General features: G+C 42.2%; 1 protein-coding gene across 1 annotated transcript in view; it reads right to left on the bottom strand.

Moving 5' to 3' along the window:
- Nucleotides 1-2,385: 2,385 nt before the first annotated feature.
- The window catches only part of oprm1 (opioid receptor, mu 1), a 57,895-nt gene continuing 35,353 nt past the window's right edge, over nucleotides 2,386-24,927 (bottom strand). Inside the window, exons 2-6 of the mRNA XM_033979629.2 lie at nucleotides 13,718-14,067; nucleotides 9,688-9,863; nucleotides 5,358-5,536; nucleotides 3,763-3,946; nucleotides 2,386-2,483 (exon numbers count right to left, since the gene is read on the bottom strand). Of these exons, the coding sequence (XP_033835520.1) occupies nucleotides 2,478-2,483; nucleotides 3,763-3,946; nucleotides 5,358-5,536; nucleotides 9,688-9,863; nucleotides 13,718-14,067 (895 nt within the window). The 3' untranslated portion in view covers nucleotides 2,386-2,477. The remainder of the gene's footprint in view (nucleotides 2,484-3,762; nucleotides 3,947-5,357; nucleotides 5,537-9,687; nucleotides 9,864-13,717; nucleotides 14,068-24,927) is intronic.

Below are 24,927 nucleotides of genomic sequence, written 5' to 3'. Positions count from 1 at the left end.
TGAGGTCAAATAAATCTGACACAACATTACGACCACTGATGGGGAAGTGAAAAACACAGAAATTTGCCATTAACGCCGTTGTTTTAGATGCCAGAAGTGCAGCTCTTTAGGTCGGGAAAGGTCAGAGCAGCTGATGAATAACACACAGCGAGCTCCACTTTCCCGTTATGAGCCTCGTCCCGTGACAGTTTTCTAGATTTGACCTTTCCACGGCTCCGAGGAAACACAACGCTGATAGAGCTCTGTATGCACGAGGAACCACAGCATCTGGGCGTCTCACTGTGGGAGATGATTACAGATACGACAAGGACCGAACGCTCGAGTAAAATTGCTAGAGTAAGGCTGTTAGCATGTTTTTATCGACAACAGGACAAGAATAGTGAAATACGCTTCAGTAAAAGGCATTATGAACAGTGGAAAAACGCGGCAGAGTCCCACAGAGACAGTTCAGTGTGAGATCGCCGCACGTGTTAAGCTGATAATAAAAGTCGACTGCACTGAACCGCGGGCTCCTGTATTTTATGTGGGATATTCAAATATGTTTTTAAAAGACTGAGAATAAAAATCATTTCGGGAGAGCTGCTTAAAACGTTTCCTTCTGCCTGTCAGATCCTCTCAGTCTTTAATACACTGTGTAACTCCAGACCATCGACCTTTTAAATCAGGCGTGTCCAAACTGTGGCCTTGGGGCAAAATGCGGCCCTCAGATCGATTTTTCTTGGCCCTCGAGCTCCAGGTGAATTGGCCCTTATTATGATAAACAGCACTTTTTTACTGCACATTGCTGAAAATCGACTTTGACAAACCCGTATCCAATATTTACTGTGTCCCCTTGAGGATGTGAGTGTGAATAAAGATCTAACTTGTAATAATAACGGAGATTTGACGTATTTACTGTACTGGCGACCAATCTGTGGCCCTTAGCTTCATCTGTGTTTTTATACGTGGTAAACAGTTTGGACACCCCTGGATTAAAGAAGTGACTAAGTGGATGTGACGTCACCCACAGCGTTCGACTCCAAACGAAGCTCGTCGAGGCCAGAGCGGTTACAGCGGCTAATCTGGAGCAGAGTTTCATATTTAGAATTCTGACCACGAGTGTCATAGCAACCAAAGAGCCAATAAGGAGCGAGGATGTTGAAGGTAACGCCCCTTTCTGCCCGTAACACTGGTTTAGCAGAGACAGGGCGCTTAGCAACGCTGTCAATCAAACCTGTTGCTAACGCTAACAGGAGCGACCTCGGGGAAAGAAGGACCTGATTTGTCTGTTATTAATGTTCAGATCTTGATTTACAGACACAATAGTGAAATAAAAACCCCAGGATCATGTAGAGGGTTAATACGAACATTTAAGACCAGAATGAGGAGTCGATGGAGCAGGAAGTGCGCTCATGATCACTTTCTGTTTGGAATGCGGCAGCTAGCGGGTTAGCTATGTCCGTTTATATGTCCAGTCTGTTGTCTAATGCTAACGGTCACTTTTATTAAAATCTGAAAACATAAAATAAACAACCTATTAAAATTCAAATTCATTAAAATAAAGACGACCCAATTATTTTCATATGTAGAATACTTCAGTTTGTGGTGTTGTTTCAGTATTTATTATGCCTCAAAATTAGCATTAGTGTTAGTATTAGCATTAGCATTAGCATTGAGACATTAGACTGGCGTTTAACACTAGTGAGACACGATATACAGGGTTTTATTGTTCTTTTTCTGCGTATTATATATCTGTATGTTTTTTTTTTCACTTTGCTCAGCTGTTGTTTTAAATGTGCCGTAGAAATAAACTTAAAATAAAATGCAGTTTTTTTGAAAGTAAAAGCTGTGCGTCAGGCAGGTGGTCATAATGTTATGGCTGATTTGTAAATAGTTATTTTGTTTGATAGAAAAGACACAGACTGAGCATTAACGACGGCACTCATGATGAACTCAAACAAATACGTCTAAATAACAGTTACATCACGTTATCTTGTCAGTCCACAGGTTTCACGGCACATGCGGAACATTCAGAAGAAGAATTAAACAAGATGTGCTTTGAAAACATGACTTAATCAATATATTTCTCTTTGTACAAGAACGAGGATTAAGTCAAGAGCCGAGACTCTATGAAGCAGCCACTCGACGGCGGCGACGGGGGCGGATTTTATTAGTTCAAGATGAGCCACTTCTCCAGCGTGAAGAACCTGCCTGGAGTGTTTTAAATATTCATCCCAATATTAACGGAGACGCCGCAAACATCTGTGGTTTCCCCGTCGACTCACAGCTGATTCTTTCTCGCTCTCAGGGTTAAATATCCACGTCTTCTCTCTCAGCCCAGCGGTAATTGGTCAGGTGGATGGGCCGGCGGATCACGTGACCTCGCGGCGTCTTCAGAGCCCCGTGGTGACCTGGGTGATCTCAGAGTGGAGGTCGTCGGGGGTCACAGCGGCACCACTGCAGCAGCGCGTGCCCACTGACGACCCCTCCAAGGCTAGTCATACCTGCGGGGGGGAGGGAGAGGAGCGATGATGTCACACGGTAACGGCGTCAGACCTGAATTTGTAGGTTTTAAAGGTCTAATGTCACACAAAACTGATTCTCGTGAAGCTTTAAGTCATGTTCTAATACTGTTACTTCCTCAAAAACAGACTTGAGCCGTGTCCGAATTCACCAAAGTGCCCTTCAATGCGCGGTTCGAACGGTGCATTTAAGGGCTTACGTAACTTCCGCCGCGACAAGGCCCATTTCATGCACCCGACGAATGTGAATGCTGAAAACGTGCTCTGTGTTTCCATGGAGATCGACCGTAGCTGAAGCGTGCATCCGAGCAGACACTACACACTGCGCCTACTCAAAAAAGAGACGAAAATTGAGAACACTACGCAACGCACGTTCAAATGTTTGTACTGGTTTACGTCGCCTACAACAGTGCGACATGAAACTGTTAAAATGTGAGTAAAGATCTGCGTGAGGCGACTCTCACTGACGTCCTGATCATTTCTGTTTACAATAATCGCTGTAACTGACCAAACGGTGAGAAGATTTACCCCTGACACTTGTATTTTAGTTTAGCTGTCGTAGTGTTTAATATTCGTCCTTATCTAAGAATATTCTTTTGTCTTTAGGGAGCGACGAGCAGACAGCAGAGTTTATCTGTCTGAGGGGGGAGAATGGGCACTTATTCTCCACAAGCAGCAGGTGAAATATGCTCCATGTCCCATTTCTGCATGAAAGTGGCTACACGGAGGAGTACGCCTCGTCGGGCGGGTACTTCGAACGGTACATTGAAGGGTACTTTGAACGGTGCATTTGGTGAATTGGAACACGGCCCTGGAGTTGTGTTTTGTTTCATTCACACATGTTTGAGTCACACTTTATTATTAGTCTCCAAACCTCAAAACGCTCTGTTCCACCTTGTGATGTCATCAAGTGGTAGTTTTCGAGTTAACTCCTCCTTTTACCTTTAGTTCAGCCGAGATAAGTGACAACTCCAGGACTGAAATGATCCAAATGATTCTATAAATGAAGGTGTGTGGAGTTTAAAAACACAGTGGAGCACTTCCTGTATCACCACACGATGACATCACAAGGTGGAACAGAGTGTTTTCAGTTTGTTTTCAGTTTAAATCTGCAGGGTTTGTGCTTTAAACGTGCGTGAATGAAACAAAAACACAACTCCAGGAGCAGATTTTTCTTTAAACTAACATATAACCTTTAATATTTCTACTTCACGGACACTGACTTTGACATGCACCCGCCTCGTTACGCCGGATGCCCTACCTGCTGATTGGACCTCTCCGCGGTGTGGGCGGTGTTGTGCTCGCGCTGGGGGATCTTGCGGCTGTTGGCTCCGGTCCTGGACGAGTTCTGCATCTCCAGGACGGACGGACTGGGCGTGCAGAACTCTCTGAAACACCTCTTGAAGTTCTCGTCCAGGTATCCGTAAAGCACCGGGTTCAGACTGCTGCGAACGGACAGAGTCGACACACGATTAAAAGACAAAACGTTTCATCTTTGTGCTCGATAATGTCACAAAGCTGTTTTAATTAATGCCATCGTGGTCACTGGAACTCTTTTCAAACTGGCACAACGTCCATGAAACAGAATCAAAAGATCTGCTGAAGAAAAGTGCCGTCTTTGTTGTTTCGCTAAAGCTCCGACAAAGCTCCAAACAAGTAAATCCTTTTGATACCCGGCACATTGTTAGACGCAGGTGAAGGGGGCGGCTCGGGAAAGAAGCAAATTTATTTTCAACAAACATTTGAAAGTGTTATCAAGCCACGAGAGTTATGGATACAGAATACAAAGCAGATACCAGACCAGATGTCGTTCCTGCTTATATGTTTTTAACAAAGGCTGAAGGACGGCTGGTTATTACCTCATGATCGTCTGTATAGATTGGTCTGGGTGGAACGTAACGAGACTTTTGACACAATCGAACTCGTAAACACACAGCTGCTCCTGTTTTTAATGTTTTATATGGATTTGTGAAGTTGTTTTGTTTGTTTTTTTGGCTTGTATTGTATTTTAAACAGGGCACAGATTGAGCACCTCCAGGTTTCTCTTTTTCTCACAGTTTTTTCTTGCCGTGAAGGAGGGTCTGAGGACAGGGGGCGCTCTGGGGCAGGAGGAGGGTCTGAGGACAGGGGGCGCTGTAAATGTAAATGTAACTTTTGTGAACATATTCTGCTCTGGTCGTAGTTTGCCTTTTAATTCTTGGACGATTGTTTTTGGACGTTGTTTTTCTTGAAGACTTTTGCGTACTTAGCTCCACGTTTGGTGTCAAAATGCCGACGTAGATTGTCCACTTTGACAACCGACCCCGCCTCATAAGACAAACTAGAAGCACAAACTTGTATTCAGCTTCACCTTCCTTAAAACCGCCTTCCATAACCGACAATTTTCCTCTTCTTGAACATTTTGGGATCATTACTTGCAGATATTTCACAGTTCCACTCAATAAATGTATTAAGTCAACATAGATTTATTTTAAAATGACAGTCAAACCTTTTAATTTACCTGATTGGCGGCCACATAAAATGACGTGATGGGCCACATTTTGCCCATGGGCCTTGAGTTTGACACTGAGGACAGGGGGCGCTCTGGGACACTTCTCCATTTGCTTCTGTTTCTGTTTCATTGTTGATTTTTTAAACTTTCTCTTCGTTAAATCGTTTCTCTCGTTCAGCTCTAAGAGGCGACGCTGCTGTGGTGATTTTGAGCTTTACAAAAATAAATTTAATTGAATTGAACCCATGAAAAGAGTCCAGGTGATCTCATCGGGTTCTTTTGTGAAAATAATAAACCGTTTGAAGCGTGTGCAGGTCTCCGGTCTGTGTTAATGAACTGAATGAACTAAGTACTGAGCGTGTTACCTGTTCGTGTAGCCCAGGGCGATGCAGAAGTGCCAGGTAATAGACTGGAGCGTGGAGTTGGGGATGGTCACCAGAGCAGTGATGATGACGAAGATGTGAATGGGCGTCCAGCACACGATGAAGATGGCCACCACCACCAGGACCATGCGCGTGATCCGACGTAAGTTCCTGTCCTTCTCCTGCGAGGAAAACGAAAGATTTCAACCAAAAAAAAACCCAACAAAATAGAAGCGGGAAGCAGGGCCGTCAACAGGGATTTGAGGGCCCCGGGGCAAGACGCTTCACATGGGCCCCCCCGTTAATATAAATGAACAAGCAGAGGTTCCTCACTGTCTGTTGTTTTTTATCACACAATTTAAGCTTAAACTGCAAAGTGTTAGTGAGAAAACTGAAAACACTGCTGTTTTTTCTTTATAAATGATCATATTTATATATTTTCTGCGTTTAAAGGCGCTCAGAGCTCTTTACATCAAGGAACCACTCACACATTCACACACGACGCCACCTGGAGGTCAGAGGACGAGCGCTTTACCAACTGAGCTGCTGTCGCTCCATGTTCTTCTTCCATTAGCGATAAATAAACGCAGAACAAACAGTGAAACAAACATGAAGCTGTTTTTTTTTTTTACCCGAATGTTGTGTTTTTACCCAATAATTTAAATGCAACTTGAAATAAAAGTATTCTAAGTATTCAGAATTAGGGCCGGGATGATAAATAAAATCGTTTATTGTGATAAAATGGGTCGATAATAAAGGTTCGTGGTTCACTTTTTATATAATCGTGATAAGTACGAACAAGGATAATCAAGAATGTGCAGAAAAAAACTACCGTACTTTATCTCATAGTTTGTCTTATTCTCAGATGAGACTTATAAGTGAATATGTTGTTTTTTTTTCTTCATTATTGTTCATTTTTTGGCTGGTGCGACTTATACTCCAGAAAATCCATGACTTCCCCTTGACGATCTCCTCCTGATCACTGTGGTTTTCTCTTATAACAAAGTACAAAACGTCAACAGTTGTTTAAATATGGAACCTGTTCATAAAATTAAAACTGTAATTATTCATATCAGAACATTTTAAACTGTCAGCAACAATAATTATGACATAATCGTTAATCGTAATTATTTTGGTCGTGATAATCGGATCATCGTGACGCCAAATTTCAATATCGTCCCAGGCCTAATCAGAACATAGTACTCTGATTACATTACACTACTCTGATTACATTACAGTACTCTGATTACATTACAGTACTCTGACTACATTACACTACTCTGATTACATTACAGTACTCTGACTACATTACAGTACTCTGATTACATTAAAGTACTCTGATTACATTAAAGTACTGATTACATTATAGTACTCTGACTACATTACACTACTCTGATTACATTACAGTACTCTGACTACATTACAGTACTCTGATTACATTACAGTACTCTGATTACATTACAGTACTCTGACTACATTACACTACTCTGATTACATTAAAGTACTGATTACATTATAGTACTCTGACTACATTACACTACTCTGATTACATTACAGTACTCTGACTACATTACAGTACTCTGATTACATTACAGTACTCTGACTACATTACACTACTCTGATTACATTACAGTACTCTGATTACATTACAGTACTCTGACTACATTACACTACTCTGATTACATTACAGTACTCTGACTACATTACAGTACTCTGATTACATTAAAGTACTCTGATTACATTAAAGTACTGATTACATTATAGTACTCTGACTACATTACACTACTCTGATTACATTACAGTACTCTGACTACATTACAGTACTCTGATTACATTACAGTACTCTGACTACATTACAGTACTCTGATTACATTACAGTACTCTGACTACATTACAGTACTCTGATTACATTACAGTACTCTGATTACATTACAGTACTCTGACTACATTACAGTACTCTGATTACATCACACAATACATTTTACTGCAGTATTTTGTAACTAAATACACTTCAACACAGAGCTGCCACAAACATTCAGATATTTTGTCCTTCAAACACATCGATGGATTGAAACGCAGCCTTAAGCCAAACAAAGATCCTCAGATGAATCAAAGACACGACCCCGAGCTCCAGTCTCTGAAGAGCTTTTCCCTTTGAGCCGCTCGGTGTTTTGTTTGTCATTAATATCGACAGATTCTACAGTGGAGAGTATCCATGGGAGAGTATTTCTATATATACACTATATACACACTGTTTTTTTCTATTTCTGTATTTTCATTTCTGTATTTTTTAATTTCTGTATTTTTTTTATTTCTGTATTTTTTCATTTCTATATTTTTCATTTTTGCATTTTTACTCAGTATTTTCTTTATTTCTGTATTTTTATTTTTGTATTTTTTTCATTTCTGTATTTTTTATTTCTATATTTTTTTATTTGTTTTTTTTTTTCTGTATTTTTTATTTCTATATTTTTTATTTCTGCATTTTTACTCAGTATTTTTTTATTTCTGTATTTTTATTTTTGTATTTTTTAATTTCTATATTTTTTATGTCTGTTTTTTTCTGTATTTTTTATTTCTATATTTTTTATTTCTGTATTATTATTTCTGTATTTTTTCTGTATTTCTTTTGCTTAACATGATAATTTGGTGATTATTTTCTTACTAAATAAATTGATTTATTTACATTTTCCCTTTAATTAATTATTACTAATGTTAATCATAAGTTGTACCTCAGTAATGTTAATTTTTATATTATTTCGTGGTCTGTGGCTCCTTGTTTCAGACCTGTGCAGGTGCATCATGGGAAAGTGGAGCCACAGACTTTTTAACTGCATTTGGATTTATTTCCGTTCCGTGGTTTTATTTCACTTTTGAGGCGTTTTAAAGGTGGAGCAGGAGCCAAAGTGTCGAGCTCTGGCTCCACAAACAGGTTTTTCCTCTTGATTAAACTGGACTTTGCCATGAAATATACAAAAGATAAATGCAAAATGTTGAACCGGATCAGGTCTATGAGAGACTCGACCCAGAACTCACTGTGTTACATAAGAATCTGACTTTTAACCAGGTTCATTTTAGCCGCCTCCATAAATCTGTGTCAAATATTCGTTTTCTGCAGCTGATTTTAATGTGTTTCTTATTCTGTAAACACTTTGAATGACTTTGTGTTGTATAAATAAACGTATAATTGTCCTACAGAATGTTATGACTTCATCAAACAGAGATGTTGAGATCAGGTTAATCAATAATCCTGATTATTCAGTCACAGAATAATCCTAAGAGCTAAAACGTAATGAGATTCGGGACAATTTTAGAAGCAAAAGTCAAATCAATTCAAAACTAAACATATAGAGTTTTTATGAGGCTGTTTAAATCACTGTGAGTTTAATTTTGCATTAAGACATTAAGAGATTTAATAACATTAACACAGACGAGAAGAAAATGGAACAGAATGAAAGAAAATGAAGGATTTAAATCATCGAGGCTAAAGCGTTTACAGCAGTGAATCTGGAGCAGAGTTTACAACCACGAGTATCATAGCAACGAAGGAGCCAATCAGGAGAGAGGCTGCTGAAGGTAACGCCCCTTTCTGCCCGTAACACTGGTTTAGCAGAGAGCGAGCGCTTAGCAACGCTGTCAATCAAACCTGTTGCTAACGCTAACAGGAGCGACCTCGGGGAAAGAAGGACCTGATTTGTCTGTTATTAATGTTCATATCTTGATTTACAGACACAATAGTGACATAAAAACCCCAGGATCATGTAGAGGGTTAATACGAACATTTAAGATCAGAATGAGTCTGAAGCAGCAGAGACAGAGAGAGGGGACAGTTTATCAATAGAAAGTGAACTGGAGCCAGCGTTCATGGCTAGCAGGTTAGCTATGTCCAGTCTATCTTCTCAAAGCTAACAGCCACTTTTATTAAAATCGCAAAACATAGAATAAACACCCAAATTAATTAAAATAAAGACTACTCAGTTATTTTTATATGTACAATGTGGGGTTGGTTTAATATTTATTACGCCTCAAAGTTAGCATTAGCATTAGCATTAACACACACGTTTGTCTCTTTCTAAACACAGAAATGTCTCAGGTGAAGTCTTCATTTTATTTGTGTTTAACATGCGACAGTGACCCTAACCCCCTGACCTCTGACCCCTGACCCACCTGCAGCTCTCTGTCCACTGTCTGATCTTTAAACATTTATTAATTTTAGCCTGACTTGGTAAAAATCCTCAGAGATAAAACTGAAGAGGAGTTAGTGGTGCACAGAGCTAGAGGGCGCCGTGGTTCTCTACACTGCTGCTCTCAGTGGTGGAGGCGTGCGGCTCACCTGAGATCCCGACAGCATGCGCACGCTCTTCAGACGCAGGATCATGAGGCCATAGCACACGGTGATGATGAGGACGGGCATGATGAAGGCGAAGATGAAGACGCAGATCTTCATCAGCGTGTCCCAGTACCAGGACGGGTGAGGGAACTCCAGAGCGCAGTCCACACTGTCCTTGGCTGTGAAGAGACAGAGACGATGTTAAAGACGTGTTTGAGTCCAGAGGCATCGGTCCAGATGTTTCAGTTCAGATGCCCGTTCTGATACTATAACTTTACAACTCTTATTTCCTTAAAACAAAAACAAAATAGGACAAAAGTACTCTTACAGACAGTGACCGTGTCCCAATTTGACAAATGCACACTTCAAAGTACCCTTCAAAGTACTGTTCAAAGTACCCTTCAAAGTACTGTCCCTTTGAATATCAATAGGCAAATATAATGTTCGAGGTGATTTCTTCCCAACTGTAGCGAGTATTACATAACTTTAAGAAAATCTGGTGCATGATGGGATATAGAAGTGTGTGAAGTCTGCTCGGATGCACAGACTTTGGCCGATCTCCACGGAAACGCAGGGCACATTTGTCGGTCGTGTTCGTCGGGGTATGAAACGGGACAGGCCTCGTCGCGCCAGAAGTGACGTAAGTGTCCTTCAAATGCAGCTGACGAAGTGAGAAACCGACAAACTGGGACGTGACCTGTGAGACATTATGTTTCTGTTTTATCTGCCGTCGTCTTGAGAACGCACGGTCTCGTCTGATTGTGTCGTTTGGCAAGACACTTCGCCAATGCCTGAGATCGTGACGTGAGCTTCAGTGATCGGTGGTGGTCAAAATACAATGACACAGGCAGGAAAACGAAAGATTTCAACCACAAAACCAAAATGGAAGCAGGACCGTCCACGGGGATTTGGGGGCCCCGGGGCAGGAGAAATCACATGGGCCCCCCTAGAAGGGGGCCCATGTGGCCCTTCTAGGCCCTTCTAGGTCACATGTTAAACACAAATAAAATGAAGACCCCCCCCCCCCCCGGGGTTTCCGGAGCATTAGCATTAGCCAACCATTTTTCTGTTAGCCACTCTCACCTTTTTGTTGAAAATCAAACTCCTAAAGCTCGGACTGATCACAGGTTCCTGAAAACATGTAATTTGTATTTTTTCTTGAGTTTTCAGACGATCTTAAACTTTTCTTTTGGTTGCTAATGTTATGCTTGCGTCGCCACGGTAACAGGGGAACATTCTGCCACACACATACATGTAGAACACCCCCGGCGCGCTCTCGCTGCAGAGTCTGAATAGAAATGATGTGCGTTATAAACATGATCATTATGTGTTTTTTCAGAGCTGTTTCCAGACGGAGCCCGTGTAATTTACAAAAACTATTTAACGATTTGAATCAACAAACTTTACAATTTAAACACTTTATTGCGGCACATTTCCATCTTTACCCAGAAGGTCATTATTCAAATCACACAGAGAAGATAAGCTCCTCCTCCTCCGCGACTCTGATCTGTCCCGACGCTGCTCAGACGAACGAAAACAACTCAGAAAATCCACGGATATTAAAAACACAACTGATATAAATGTGAACAATTAAAACACACGGGAGCGAAGTGGGGACGCGGCACACACACACACCCACATACACACACATATACACACACACACACACATATAGACCCACACACATATACACACATATAGACACACACACACACACATACACACACACCCCCACAAACACATATAGACACACACATACACACACACCCACACCCCCATACACATATACATACACACACACACACACACACCCCTACACATATAGACCCACACATATACACACACACACACCCACACACCCACACCCCTACACCCCCCCCCCCCCCCACATACACACACACATACATACACACACACATTAGACTTTGTTCACTTTTATGAAACACTGTCAGACTTAAATCACACACACTTTGGACACACTGAGTCGTTCACTTCACGAGACGCCGACATTTCTGCTCCGTTTTAATTTGAAAACAAATAAACGACTAAACCAGACTGAGCTCATTTAGACGATTTTAATCAGACTTTTCACAAGTTAATGAGCTCATGTTGTGGTTTATTGGTAAAAGAATAAAAAAGAGTAAACACACACGTACAGTATCACTCATAGAATGATCGTATAAACGCACATCGCTAATGCGCCAGTATGACGTCACATGCAGTGATGCATGATGGGACTGCAGACGCTCAAACACAAACACAGTCTGCTCTTAAACACGACCCTGAGGCGCCGCGGCTCATCACTGCATTAAACAAATTAAACACGGAGCAGTATGGCCCATAACTGCACTTTAAGTGTTTTGTAAAAGTACAGAATGAAACTTTGTTTAAAAACTGCAGCGTCAGAGCAGAGTTCACTTCAGTCTGAAACAACAGACTCTTTACGGCGAGAAGAAGGTCAAGGGTCAAGATTATTTATATTACTCATGTGAAGAAAAGAGCAACTAAACCAGGACTAAACCAGGACTAAACCAGGACTGAACCAGGACTGAACCAGGACTGAACCAGGACTGAACCAGGACTAAACCAGGACTAAACCAGGACTAAAACCAGGACTAAACCAGGACTAAAACCAGGACTAAACCAGGACTAAACCAGGACTAAACCAGGACTAAACCAGGACTGAACCAGGACTAAACCAGGACTAAACCAGGACTAAACCAGGACTAAACCAAGACTAAACCAGGACTACACCAGGACTAAACCAGGACTAAACCAGGCTCAGTTCTGTTCAGCTCCTTGTAGGTTTTTTTCTGCCTCGTCTCTTTAAATGTTCATGTTTGTTTTGTGATTTTCGTGTTGTTCTTATTCTATAAAACTCTGATTTATCTTGTGTTACCTTGTGTTACCTTTTGTTTACTTTACTCTTACTTTCCTGTTAATTATTTTACCATTTATCCATCGTGGTTTTCACCTTGTTTTGTACAAATAAACTGCGTCGCCTCGTCAGCGTCGGCCCTGAAGATTCTGAAGGTTATTGTGTGTTTTTATTTTACCTCGAATCTATGTATTTTGCAGTAAAATTATGTGAAGCTGAAAAACTAACAATGAATAAGACAAAACTATTCATCGACTATAAATATAAATCTTTAAAGGTCAGAGCATAAAAACACAGTGTTTTAATCAACAGTAACAGAACAGACTCAGAATATTTAAACTACAGCATGAAAAACACTATCAGGAATATTTTTATTTTACTTGGTGTTAAAATGGTTCATCTCACAAAACTCTGATTGAACTCTTCTTATTATCGTTCACATTATCGTTCATCTTATCGTTCACATTACCGTTCTTATTATCGTTCATACTATCGTTCACATTATCGTTCGTATTATCGTTCGTATTATAGTTCACATTATCGTTCACTTTATCGCTCATATTATCGTTCATATTACCATTCTTATTATCGTTCGTATTATCGCTCACATTATCGTTCACATTATCGTTCGTATTATCGTTCACATTATCGTTCGTATTATCGTTCACATTATCGCTCACATTATCGTTCACATTATTATTCTTTTTATCGTTCTTTTTATCGTTCACATTATTGTTCTTTTTATCGTTCTTTTTATCGTTCACATTATCGTTCACATTATCGTTCGTATTATCGTTCACATTATCGCTCACATTATCGTTCACATTATTATTCTTTTTATCGTTCTTTTTATCGTTCACATTATCGTTCACATTATCACTCACATTATCGCTCACATTATCGTTCACATTATCACTCACATTATCGTTCACATTATCGTTCTTATTATCGTTCTTTTTATCGTTCACATTATCGTTCACATTATCGTTCACATTATCGCTCACATTATCACTCACATTATCGTTCACATTATCGTTCTTATTATCGTTCACATTATCGCTCACATTATCGTTCACATTATCACTCACATTATCGCTCACATTATTGTTTACATTATCGCTCACATTATCGTTCACATTATCGTTCTGGACTCACGTGTGGGCAGAGTCCGGGCCTTGAACATCACGGGCAAACCGATTGCAGACGACAGGATCCAGTTGCAGATGTTGACGATCTTGGCGTTGCGCGGCGTCCTGAAGTCGAGCGCTTTGACGGGGTGACACACGGCGACGTAGCGGTCGATGCTCATGGTGGTCAGGGTGAAGATGGACGTGAACATGTTGTAATAGTCGATGGACATGACCATTTTACACAGGATGTCCCCGAAAGGCCAGGTGCCCATCAGGTAGTTGACGCTCTGGAACGGCAGCGTGCTCGTCACCAGGGCGTCGGCCAGCGCCAGGTTAAAGATGTAGATGTTTGTGGCAGTTTTCATTTTGGTGTATCTAGAAAAACACAGAGCACAGATTTATTTAGGTTTTATCATAAATATTAGAGATTCTGACACTGATATCGAACATCAGCATCGATACTGAAAAATAAACTGGGTATCGCCTCCAAAGATCGGTTCAGTCAATATCGTGGCTGAGCTTTTAACTGGACATAATAAGACTCGTACAAACACGCAGGGCGACCGGTGGCTCAGTTGGTAGAGCGCTTGTCCACTGATCTGAAGGTTGGTGGTTTGACTCTTGACTCTATGAAAACATAATTGGTCGAGCAGACAAATCCACTGACCCACAGGTCGGCCGTGTGATTCCAGCTCCCTGAATGCTGCTGTTGTGTCCATGGGCAAGACACTTAACCCACCTGTCCTCCAGTGTGTGTGTGTGTGTGTGTGTGTGTGTGTGGGTGTGTGTGTGTGTGTGATGTAAAGGTGGAAACATGTCTATAAAAATGTGACAATGTTCCATTTACACTGATATGAGTTAATATCGAGCACTGGAAGAAATCCATCCATCCATGTTCTTCCTCTTATCCAGGACCGGGTCGCGGGGGCATCAGTCTAAGCAGGGACTCTCAGACTTCCCCCACCCCAGACACTTCCTCCAGCTCCTCTGGTGGGACCCCAAGGTGTTCCCAGGCCAAAGAGACATAGTCCCTCCAGTGGGTCCTGGGTCTCTCCTGGGGCCTCATCCCAGTGGGACATGAGCACCTCCCCAGGGAGGCGTCCAGGAGGCGTCCTGAGCAGACGCCTGAGCCTCAGCTGCTCGTCTTGATGTGGAGGAGCAGCGGCTCTACTCCAAGCTCCTCACCGTATCTCTAAGGAAACTCATTTTGGGCACTTGTATCTGTGATCTTGTCCTTTCGGTCCCAGACTCATGAGGTGAACAGACTGAGGTAAATCCAGAGCTTCGCCTTTGGACTCAGCTCCTTCTTCACCACAACAGACGACACAGAGACAGCGTCACTGCAGACGCTGATCCAACTGTCAATCTCACACTCCATCCTCCCCTCACTCTGAACAAGACCCCGAGATACTTGAACTCCTCCACTTGAGGCAGAGACTCTCCACCACCTGCAGAGGGCGCCACCTTTTTCCGGTCGAGAACCATGACCTCGGATTTGGAGGAGCTGATTCTCATCCCAGACGCTTCACACTCGGCTCAAACCGGCCCAGAGCTGCAGGTCCTGACTCGAGGAAGCATCAGGACGACGTCATATTGGAAGATAAAGTCCAAATAAAACATAATTTAATCTAATCTATCTACAAAATGTCCTTTCTTCACTGCAGGAACATTTCATGAGTAATTTGTCTGTGTCAAAGTTTGAGTTCACACTTGGTTTGGTCCTGTTCTAGTCCTGGTTTAGTCCTGGTTTAGTCCTGGTTTAGTCTTGGATCTAGTCTCAGTTCAAATCTAACTTAGACGTTGTGAGTGTGAACGCAGCATCAAATCAAGTCAAAATTATTTATTATAAAACACATTTAAAAACAACCACAGCCGCTCAAAGAGCTGGACAAAGGAGAAATGAAACACAAAACTGTGATTTAATTCTGATATAAGTTTATTTCTGAAAACAGCTCTGATATAACTGGAAAATCAGCCTCAATGAAAGATCCAAGGTCAGACTCAAACAAACGTCTCTGAAATGTTCCAGTGGAAACAGAGAGTTACAGTCTGAGCCTCTGGAGATGGAACCACAAAAACTTTAATCTCATAAACATCAGATTTTTGATGTTTTATATCTGTGTCTGGTCATGTTTTTATACAGCACTTTACAGAACTAAACCAGGACTAAACCAGGTCTAAACCAGGACTAAACCAGGACTGAACCAGGACTGAACCAGGACTGAACCAGGACTAAACCAGGACTAAACCAGGACTAAACCAGGACTAAACCAGGACTAAACCAGGACTAAACCAGGACTAAACCAGGACTAAACCAGGACTAAACCAGGTCTAAACCAGGACTAAAGCAGGACTAAACCAGGACTGAACCAGGACTAAACCAGGACTAAACCAGGACTAAACCAGGACTAAACCAGGACTAAACCAGGACAAAACCAGGACAAAACCAGGACAAAACAAGGACTAAACCAGGAGTAAACAAGGACTAAACAAGGACTAAACCAGGACTAAACCAGGACTAAACCAGGACTAAACCAGGACTAAACAAGGACTAAACCAGGACTAAACCAGGACTAAACCAGGACTAAACAAGGACTAAACCAGGACTAAACCAGGGCTAAACCAGGGCTAAACCAGGACTGAACCAGGACTAAACCAGGTCTAAACCAGGTCTAAACCAGGACTGAACCAGGACTGAACCAGGACTAAACCAGAACTAAAATAGGACTAAACCAGGACTAAACCAGGACTAAACAAGGACTAAAACAGGACTAAAACGGGACTAAAACAGGACTAAACCAGGTCTAAACCAGGACTAAACCAGGACTAAACCAGGACTAAACCAGGACTAAACCAGGTCTAAACCAGGTCTAAACCAGGACTAAACCAGGACTAAACAAGGACTAAACCAGGACTAAACCAGGTCTAAACCAGGTCTAAACCAGGACTAAACCAGGACTAAACAAGGACTAAAACGGGACTAAAACGGGACTAATCCGGGACTAAAACAGGACTAAATCAGGTCTAAACCAGGACTAAACCAGGTCTAAACCAGGTCTAAACCAGGTCTAAACCAGGACTAAACCAGGACTAAACCAGGACTAAACCAGGTCTAAACCAGGTCTAAACCAGGACTAAACCAGGACTAAACCAGGACTAAACCAGGACTAAACCAGGACTAAACAAGGACTAAACAAGGACTAAACCAGGACTAAACCAGGGCTAAACCAGGACTGAACCAGGACTGAACCAGGACTAAACCAGAACTAAAATAGGACTAAACCAGGTCTAAACCAGGACTAAACCAGGACTAAACAAGGACTAAAACAGGACTAAACCGGGACTAAAATGGGACTAAAACAGGACTAAAACAGGACTAAACCAGGTCTAAACCAGGACTAAAACGGGACTAAAACGGGACTAAACCAGGACTAAAACAGGACTAAAACGGGACTAAAACGGGACTAATCCGGGACTAAAACAGGACTAAATCAGGTCTAAACCAGGACTTAAACAGGACTAAACCAGGACTAAACCAGGTCTAAACCAGGACTAAACCAGGACTAAACCAGGACTAAACCAGGACTAAACATGAGGAATCAGTTTCAGTTTTCTGCAGCTAAAACCTTTAACAGTCAAACCTTCAGCCTTTGTGGACACGTGCTCTACCGACTGAGCCACAGCCCTGTATGTGACCCGTCCATCTCAGGTGAACACCGACAGTATCAGCGGTTGGAGGCAGGTGGAGTAGAGCGTCTCAGATAAGACAATAGGCCCAGGAGCCAGAGGACGACTGGTTCTTGTTGCCGTGGCAGCGGATGAGTCAGGAATCCCAAAGTGTCTCATTTCAGAAAGAACAAGAGCTCTCCATCCTCAGCCTCGTGAAACCAGCTCCCAGCTCACGTTTATGTGCGATTAGACACGAGAGAGGACGAATCAGACGAGACTCAGCGCTGAACCAGCAACGGACTGAAGCAGCAACGGACTGAACCAGCAACGGACTGAAGCAGCAACGGACTGAACCACATGTGAAACACGTCTAAAAACAACACAACAGTTTATTTATATGGTCTCCTGATGGAAAAGCTTCAAATCAGAAAGAACCTAATGGACATTTTTATTTGTATTTATTTTATATTATTATTATTATTATTATTATTGATTTATTTTTTCAATTTATCTCTATATTTATATAAGAGGCATTTTTGTTTGTATTTAAAAATTTGCCATAAAAAAACAAAACAAAACAGTGGAACTTTTTATTTTTTATTATTTTGTATTTTTATTTTTTCATTACAATTTTTTAAAGGCCCAATTTTATATTTGTATTGTATTATTATTTTACTTTATATTTATATGAGATGCATTTTTGTTTATAGTTTAAAAAAAATGTAATAAAACAAAATCATAGTGGACTTTTAAATTTTTATTATTTTAGTTATTTTTTATGTTTGTATTATTTTATTTTATTTTTATTTCATATTTAGATGAGATGTTTGTATTTAAAAATTGAAAAAAAAGACCCTTGTTTCTATGAATGTTCATTTTTCCACTGCATTTAAAACTACACAATTATTTATTTATTCATTTATTTTCCTGTTGTTGATTGTATATTTCATTGATGTGATTTAAAGAGCCTCACACTCAGCTCTGTGGGCGACGTCGCTCTCACTTAGTCATTTCTTTAAACAATTTAATTTAGTTTATTTCCATATCACATTTAAAACAAGTTCAGCAAAGATCACACGACGCAGAGACAGAGCGATAGAACACCAAGACAGGAACAAAACTGATACACATCTTTTATAAAAAACACCAACCCAACCTCACACTAACCACCTCCACCACCACCACCTCCATCACCTCCACCGTCCACACGACACATGGTTTTCCTCCTCACACTCGATGCTGAAGGTTTTTCTCTGAGTTCATCCTGAGATAAGGTCAGAGTCTGAATCTGCTCCTCTGAGCCTCGTTAGACGATAACAGGAAAATCAAAGCCAATAACACAGCTCTAATGAGACTTAATCCAGGACGCTCTGTCTCACTCTGCTTCACTCTGCTTCACTTTGTCTCACTCTATTTCACTCTGTCTCACTTTGGTTCACTCTGTCTCACTTTGGTTCACTCTGTCTCACTCTGTCTCACTTTGGTTCACTCTGTCTCACTTTGGTTCACTCTGTCTCATTCTGTTTCACTCTATCACACTCTGTCTCACTTTGGTTCACTCTGTTTCACTCTATCACACTCTGTCTCACTCTGTTTCACTCTGTCTCACTTTGATTCACTCTGTCTCATTCTGTTTCACTCTATCACACTCTGTCTCACTCTGTCTCACTTTGGTTCACTCTGTTTCACTCTGTCTCACTTTGGTTCACTCTATTTTCACTCTATCACACTCTGCTTCACTCTGCTTCACTCTGCTTCACTTTGTCTCACTCTGCTTCACTGTTTCACTCTGTCTCACTTTGGTTCACTCTGTCTCATTCTGTTTCACTCTGTCTCACTTTGGTTCACTCTGTTTCACTCTGTCTCACTCTGCTTCACTTTGTCTCACTCTATTTCACTCTATCACACTCTGTCTCACTCTGTCTCACTTTGGTTCACTCTGTTTCACTCTGTCTCACTCTGCTTCACTTTGTCTCACTCTATTTCACTCTATCACACTCTGTTTCACTCTGTTTCACTTTGGTTCACTCTGTCTCACTTTGATTCACTCTGTCTCACTTTGGTTCACTCTGTCTCATTCTGTTTCACTCTATTTCACTCTATCACACTCTGTCTCACTCTGTCTCACTTTGGTTCACTCTGTTTCACTCTGTCTCACTCTGCTTCACTTTGTCTCACTCTATTTCACTCTATCACACTCTGTTTCACTCTGTTTCACTTTGGTTCACTCTGTCTCACTTTGATTCACTCTGTCTCACTTTGATTCACTCTGTCTCACTCTGTTTCACTCTATTTCACTCTGTCACACATGTCTTTAATTGGCTGCTCCACCTGTCAATCAGTCCCATCTGACGCCCTGAGCTCCACCGTCCTCCGGCTCGTCGCCTCCACGAGCAAAAAACCACGAATCTCCGTGTGTAAACTGGAGTATCATCGCATTATCCTAACGAGCTCGTCTGTTTTATCTGAGCCGCTCGTGAACTATGACCAAAATCAATTAGCTGATTCCATTGGGAGCCGGGAGATGATTCCGGGGCCGCTCTTACGTCCCCCCTCCTCAAACACTTATGTAATTAATGTATTTGGCTCCAACATGACAGAGACTGATCCTCGTCTCTTCAGATGAATAAACCCCAGGCTGCTGTTCTCCTTCGTGCACACGGCTAATTCGCTCCTATTTTGTTGTAACGCTCTCCTCAATATCCTGAAATCCGCTTAAGAGCCAGAGATGACAGTTAGTTCATTAAAATCTGATTAACGGCTTAGTCCATGTTTGTTATTGGGGTCTTTATTTGTGTGGGGACCGCGGTGGAGTCGCTGGGGACGGGCCTGTTCAAATCTGTCAGTCGCTGTCAAACTGTAATGGCTCATTTCCAGCAGCTCTTTATTGACTTTGCTGTTAGCGGCGGCTGTTGGACCGTGTTCCTCTGTGTCGCGTCGCAGCATCAGTCGTGTCCAGGTGTTTGTGTGGTCAGCAGAAGAACAGCAGGTGTTTTAAAGTTGTTTCAAAGATTGATTTGTGTGTTTTGACTTGTTTTGGACTCCATTTTGAAGTGTATTTGGAGCTGATCGTCTGATATCTGTGTTTGATGTTAGCACCAGTCACTCAGCACCAGGGCCGGCCCAGGGTGTACGCCGACTGAGCAGCTGTTTAGGGGCCCGAGGCCACCAGAGGGCCCCCAAGAGCCAACACATTTATATGATTGGAAACAGCTCTTGGGTCTTTATACTCGTCAAAATACTGCTCTAAAACAATTAAATGTGTTTTCTTTCCAGTAGCTAAATATCAGAATCAGAATCAGAATCAGAAGACTTTTATTGCCATAGTCTGTGAACACAGTTCACAAACTAGGAACTTGATACGGTGAAAAAGTGCAACATAAACACACTGAATAAATACAAATACAAATAAGGGCATGCACAAAGTTAAAAAGATATGCTTAAAAAAATCAAATGAAATACTTAAAGGGAAAAAATATGTACAATAGCAGCATCAGAACAACAGTGCAAAGTGGCTTATTAAAGTGACCGGTGTTATAAAGTGTCCAGTTTAGTGCCGATATTATAGAGTGTTCATGAGACAAACAGCAGAGGGGAAGAAACTGTTCTTATGGCGAGAGGTTCTGGTCCCAATGGACCGTAGCCTCCTGCCAGAGGGAAGTGGCTCAAATAGTCCATGTCCAGGGTGAGAGGTGTCAGCTGCTATACGGCCTGCTCGCCCCCGAGTCCTGGAGACGTACAGGTCCTGTATAGATGGAAGGCTGCAGCCAATCACCTTCTCAGCAGAGCGCACAATGCGCTGCAGTCTCTGTCTGTCCCTGGCAGTGGCCCCAGCGAACCACACAGTGATGGAGGAGGTGAGGATGGACTCAATGATGGCCGTGTAAAACTGCACCATCATCTGGACTGGCAGCTTGCGTTTCCTCAGCTGCCGCAGGTGGAACATCCTCTGCTGGGCTTTCTTGATGAGGGAGCTGATGGTCGGCTCCCACTTGAGATCCTGGGTGATGCAGGTGCCCAGGAAGCGGAAAGAGTCCACAGTGGTGATGGGGGAGTCCGTCAGGGTGAGGGGAGGCAGGGGGGCTGTGACTTTCCTGAAGTCCACGATCATCTCCACCGTCTTCTGGGCGTTGAGCTCCAGGTTGTTGCTGCTGCACCAGGACACCAGCCGGTCCACCTCCCTCCTGTAGCAGACTCATCGCTGTCCGAGATGAGTCCGATGAGGGTGGTGTCATCCGCAAACTTAACCAGTTTGACGGAGTCGTGGCTGGAGGTGCAGCAGTTGGTGTACAGGGAGAAGAGCAGGGGAGAAAGTACACAGCCCTGTGGAGATCCTGTGCTGATAGTCCGAGTGTCCGAGACATTCTTCCCCAGCCGCACGCGCTGTCTCCTGTCTGTCAGGAAGTCAGTGATCCACCTGCAGGTGGAGTCAGGCACGTTGAGCTGAGCGAGCTTGTCCTGGAGCAGAGCAGGGAGGATGGTGTTGAATGCAGAGCTGAAGTCCACAAACAGGATCCTGGCGTAGGTTCCCGGGGAGTCCAGATGCTGGAGGATGAAGTGAAGGGCCAGGTTAATGGCGTCGTCCACAGAACGATTGGCTCTGTAGGCAAACTGCAGAGGGTCCAGGAGGGGGGAGGTGAAGGACTTGAGGTGGTGCAGGACCAGGCGCTCAAATGACTTCATGACTACAGACGTCAGCGCCACAGGTCTGTAGTCATTAAGTCCAGTGATCCTGGGCTTCTTGGGGACGGGGACAATGGTGGACAGCTTGAAGCAGGCTGGGACATGACATGACTCCAGGGAGGTGTTAAAAATGTCCGTGAAGACAGGAGCCAGTTCCTCAGCACAGTGTCTAAGGGTGGAAGGAGAGACACCGTCTGGGCCCGCGGCCTTACGGGGATTCTGCTTCCTGAAAAGCTTAGTCACGTCCTGCTCCACAACTGTGAGGGCAGTGGGGGAGGAGGGGGGGTCCGAGGTGGGTTTGGAGGTAATGTCCATGATGGTGGGGGAGGAGGGGGAGGGGTGTGAAACTTCAAACCTCGCATAAAAGCCGTTTAACTTTTCTGCTAGTTGTTTGTTGTCCACGGCGGGAGGGGCTTTGGGCCTGTAGTTGGTGATTTGCCTAAGCCCTAAGCCCTAATATGTGCTGCCTACATTTGTTTTTGCGTCGGGCATCGGTGTGGACAGCTACATATTTACACCGGTGTGAAGGGCCCCCCTGCCCTCGAGATGCGCTCTGCATTTTATGACACACAACATTTATAAACGTAAGCCCACTTTAGTCAACTGGAACACATTAAAATGAACCAGAAATCATCAAGAAAATGTCCAGAATTTAAACATTTCTCAGGTGAGGGCCCCCAGACCCCCAGACCCCCCGTCCTTATATGTTTTTATACCAGTCTTTTTAAAACTGGTTGTGACGATGTCTTAATTTGGTCAAATATGAAAACGTGGAACTGAAGTGGTGCTGACCCCAACGGCAAATCCTGCTTCGGGCCCCCTAAAGGCTAGAACCGGCCCTGCTCGACACCGTTAGCATCTCCCCGTTGAGTCGCGGCTCGTGTCTCGTGTTTGTGCGGCTGTTTCAGGGGCTGTGTGGGCTGTTTGACCTCTGACCCCCCGTCAGCGTCTCGGCTCCATCACACGGCGATGTTTCACCTTCAAGGCTCAACGCGCTTTACATCACGAAACCTCATTCACGCACAGACACTGAGGGCGAGGTGGGTTAAGTGCGTTGCTCAAGGACACAACAGAGCTGCGGATGGATGTTATGACTGATTTTATACGTTTATTATGTAACTCTGCTGCTCTCTGGGTCTTTTAATGGCTCCTCTGGGATAATAAAATAAATAAAGTGACTTAATTAAACTGTAGTAACGGTGTCTGTTTATTCAAGCTGACGTGGAGTAAACTAATAATGCAAATATTTGACCTACAGTTCTAAACAATAACAATATTTATGTATTTTTATGATCGGATTTTCTGGATTTTTTTCATAGTTTGTCCAGGGGTGTGACTTATATGTGAAATTATTCAAATATTTAATTTCACGTCTTCGTTATTGTCACACTGACGACCCTAAAAGAAAATGTTATTCTGAGTCTGATGACGGCGGAAGAGGAAACGCCGCTTCATCTTCCTCTGGAGTGGGCGGAGTCGTTTAGAATCGACACCGAGGACGAAGAATTCTGTGGATTTATTGATTTGGAGTGAGATCCAGAGTAAACTTGTTGTTTTTTCTGCTTTATTTATCTGATTAACTGTTAATATCTTTTTTTTTTTTATTATTATTATTATTCTATTTATGAAAAACAGTACAGTACAAAACAGGACTTGACAAGAGATGGAAACATGCAGCAGATAAAGAAACAGACAAAGAAAATGATAAACCTGGAACAAAACAAAGGACAAGAAACAGAAATAAAACAATGATCAGAGTTTGGGTTGAACTGATGTTTTATTATTGAGCAGGTAAATGAATCAATGAGTGAGTTTAGTTATGAAGTTTAAACTAGTTTGGACATTCTGAGTCTCCATTCTCTTTTATTTATTTATTTCCTTTTCCTTTCTTCCCTTTTTTCCTTCCTTTCCTTTAACTGTTAATATCTTACGTTAACAAACCAGACACGTGTTCAGTTCTGTCTGTGCTTCATGGAGCTGAATAAATATAAATGTGTTACGTTAGCGTTAGCGTTAGCATTAGCATTAGCATTAGCGTGATGTACTGATATTCAGCCTGTTGGTCCACATTTTATTATTATTATTAGAACTTGACTTTAAAGATAAAATGTCTGTTCTTGGTCACTACTTCCTGTTAGCGTCACTACTTCCTGTTAGCGTCACTACTTCCTGTCCAATTTTATCTCTATGTTTTAGCAGAATCTTGCAAAAATGAATAAATCCTGTGAATAGATACTGTTGTTCTCTATTTTATTCTTATTATTAGAACTTGTCTTTAAAGATAAAATGTCTGTTCTTGGTCTTGGATTTTGTAAAATAAATTTCCCCAAAAAATGCGACTTATATATGTTTTTTTTTCTTCATTTTTTTGCATTTTTTGGTGATGCGACTTATACTCCAGAAAATACGATACATTTTATTAATATTTGTACCTTTGCCTTTAAACTGTACGATGGGTCAAACATGTTGTATTTCCTTCTACAAACTTTTCCCAATAGTCGGCAGGAGTTTTGACCCATTTCGTCGACAGAACTGAGCCAAGTTTGAATAGAAATCATTTTGTTAATCCTCAGTGAACCTAAAAGTGGAAAAGTTTAGTGTCATTTCACGTCAAACAGTGAGAAAAAATGCGACTTATATTTGTTTTTACTTCATTATTATGCATTTTTGGTGGTGCGACTTATACTCCAGAGCGACTTATATATAAACTTCACTGCAGGGGAGTCGACAGGACGGGGGCAAAAGGGTCTGTTGTCCCGGGGGGCCCTTGAATTGTCCCCTCTTCCCATTCATTTATACAGAGGGGGGCCCATGTGTAGTTTCTTGCCCTGGTCCCCCAAATGTCCGTGTATGCCCCTGCTTTCCTGTGTTATTCCTTCTGCC

Source organism: Periophthalmus magnuspinnatus, chromosome 15 (genome assembly GCF_009829125.3).
Source record: "Periophthalmus magnuspinnatus isolate fPerMag1 chromosome 15, fPerMag1.2.pri, whole genome shotgun sequence".
In the NCBI taxonomy this organism is placed as follows: Eukaryota; Metazoa; Chordata; class Actinopteri; order Gobiiformes; family Gobiidae; genus Periophthalmus; species Periophthalmus magnuspinnatus.
Note: the sequence above shows the minus strand (reverse complement) of the source record. Positions and strands in the feature narration are given on the sequence as shown.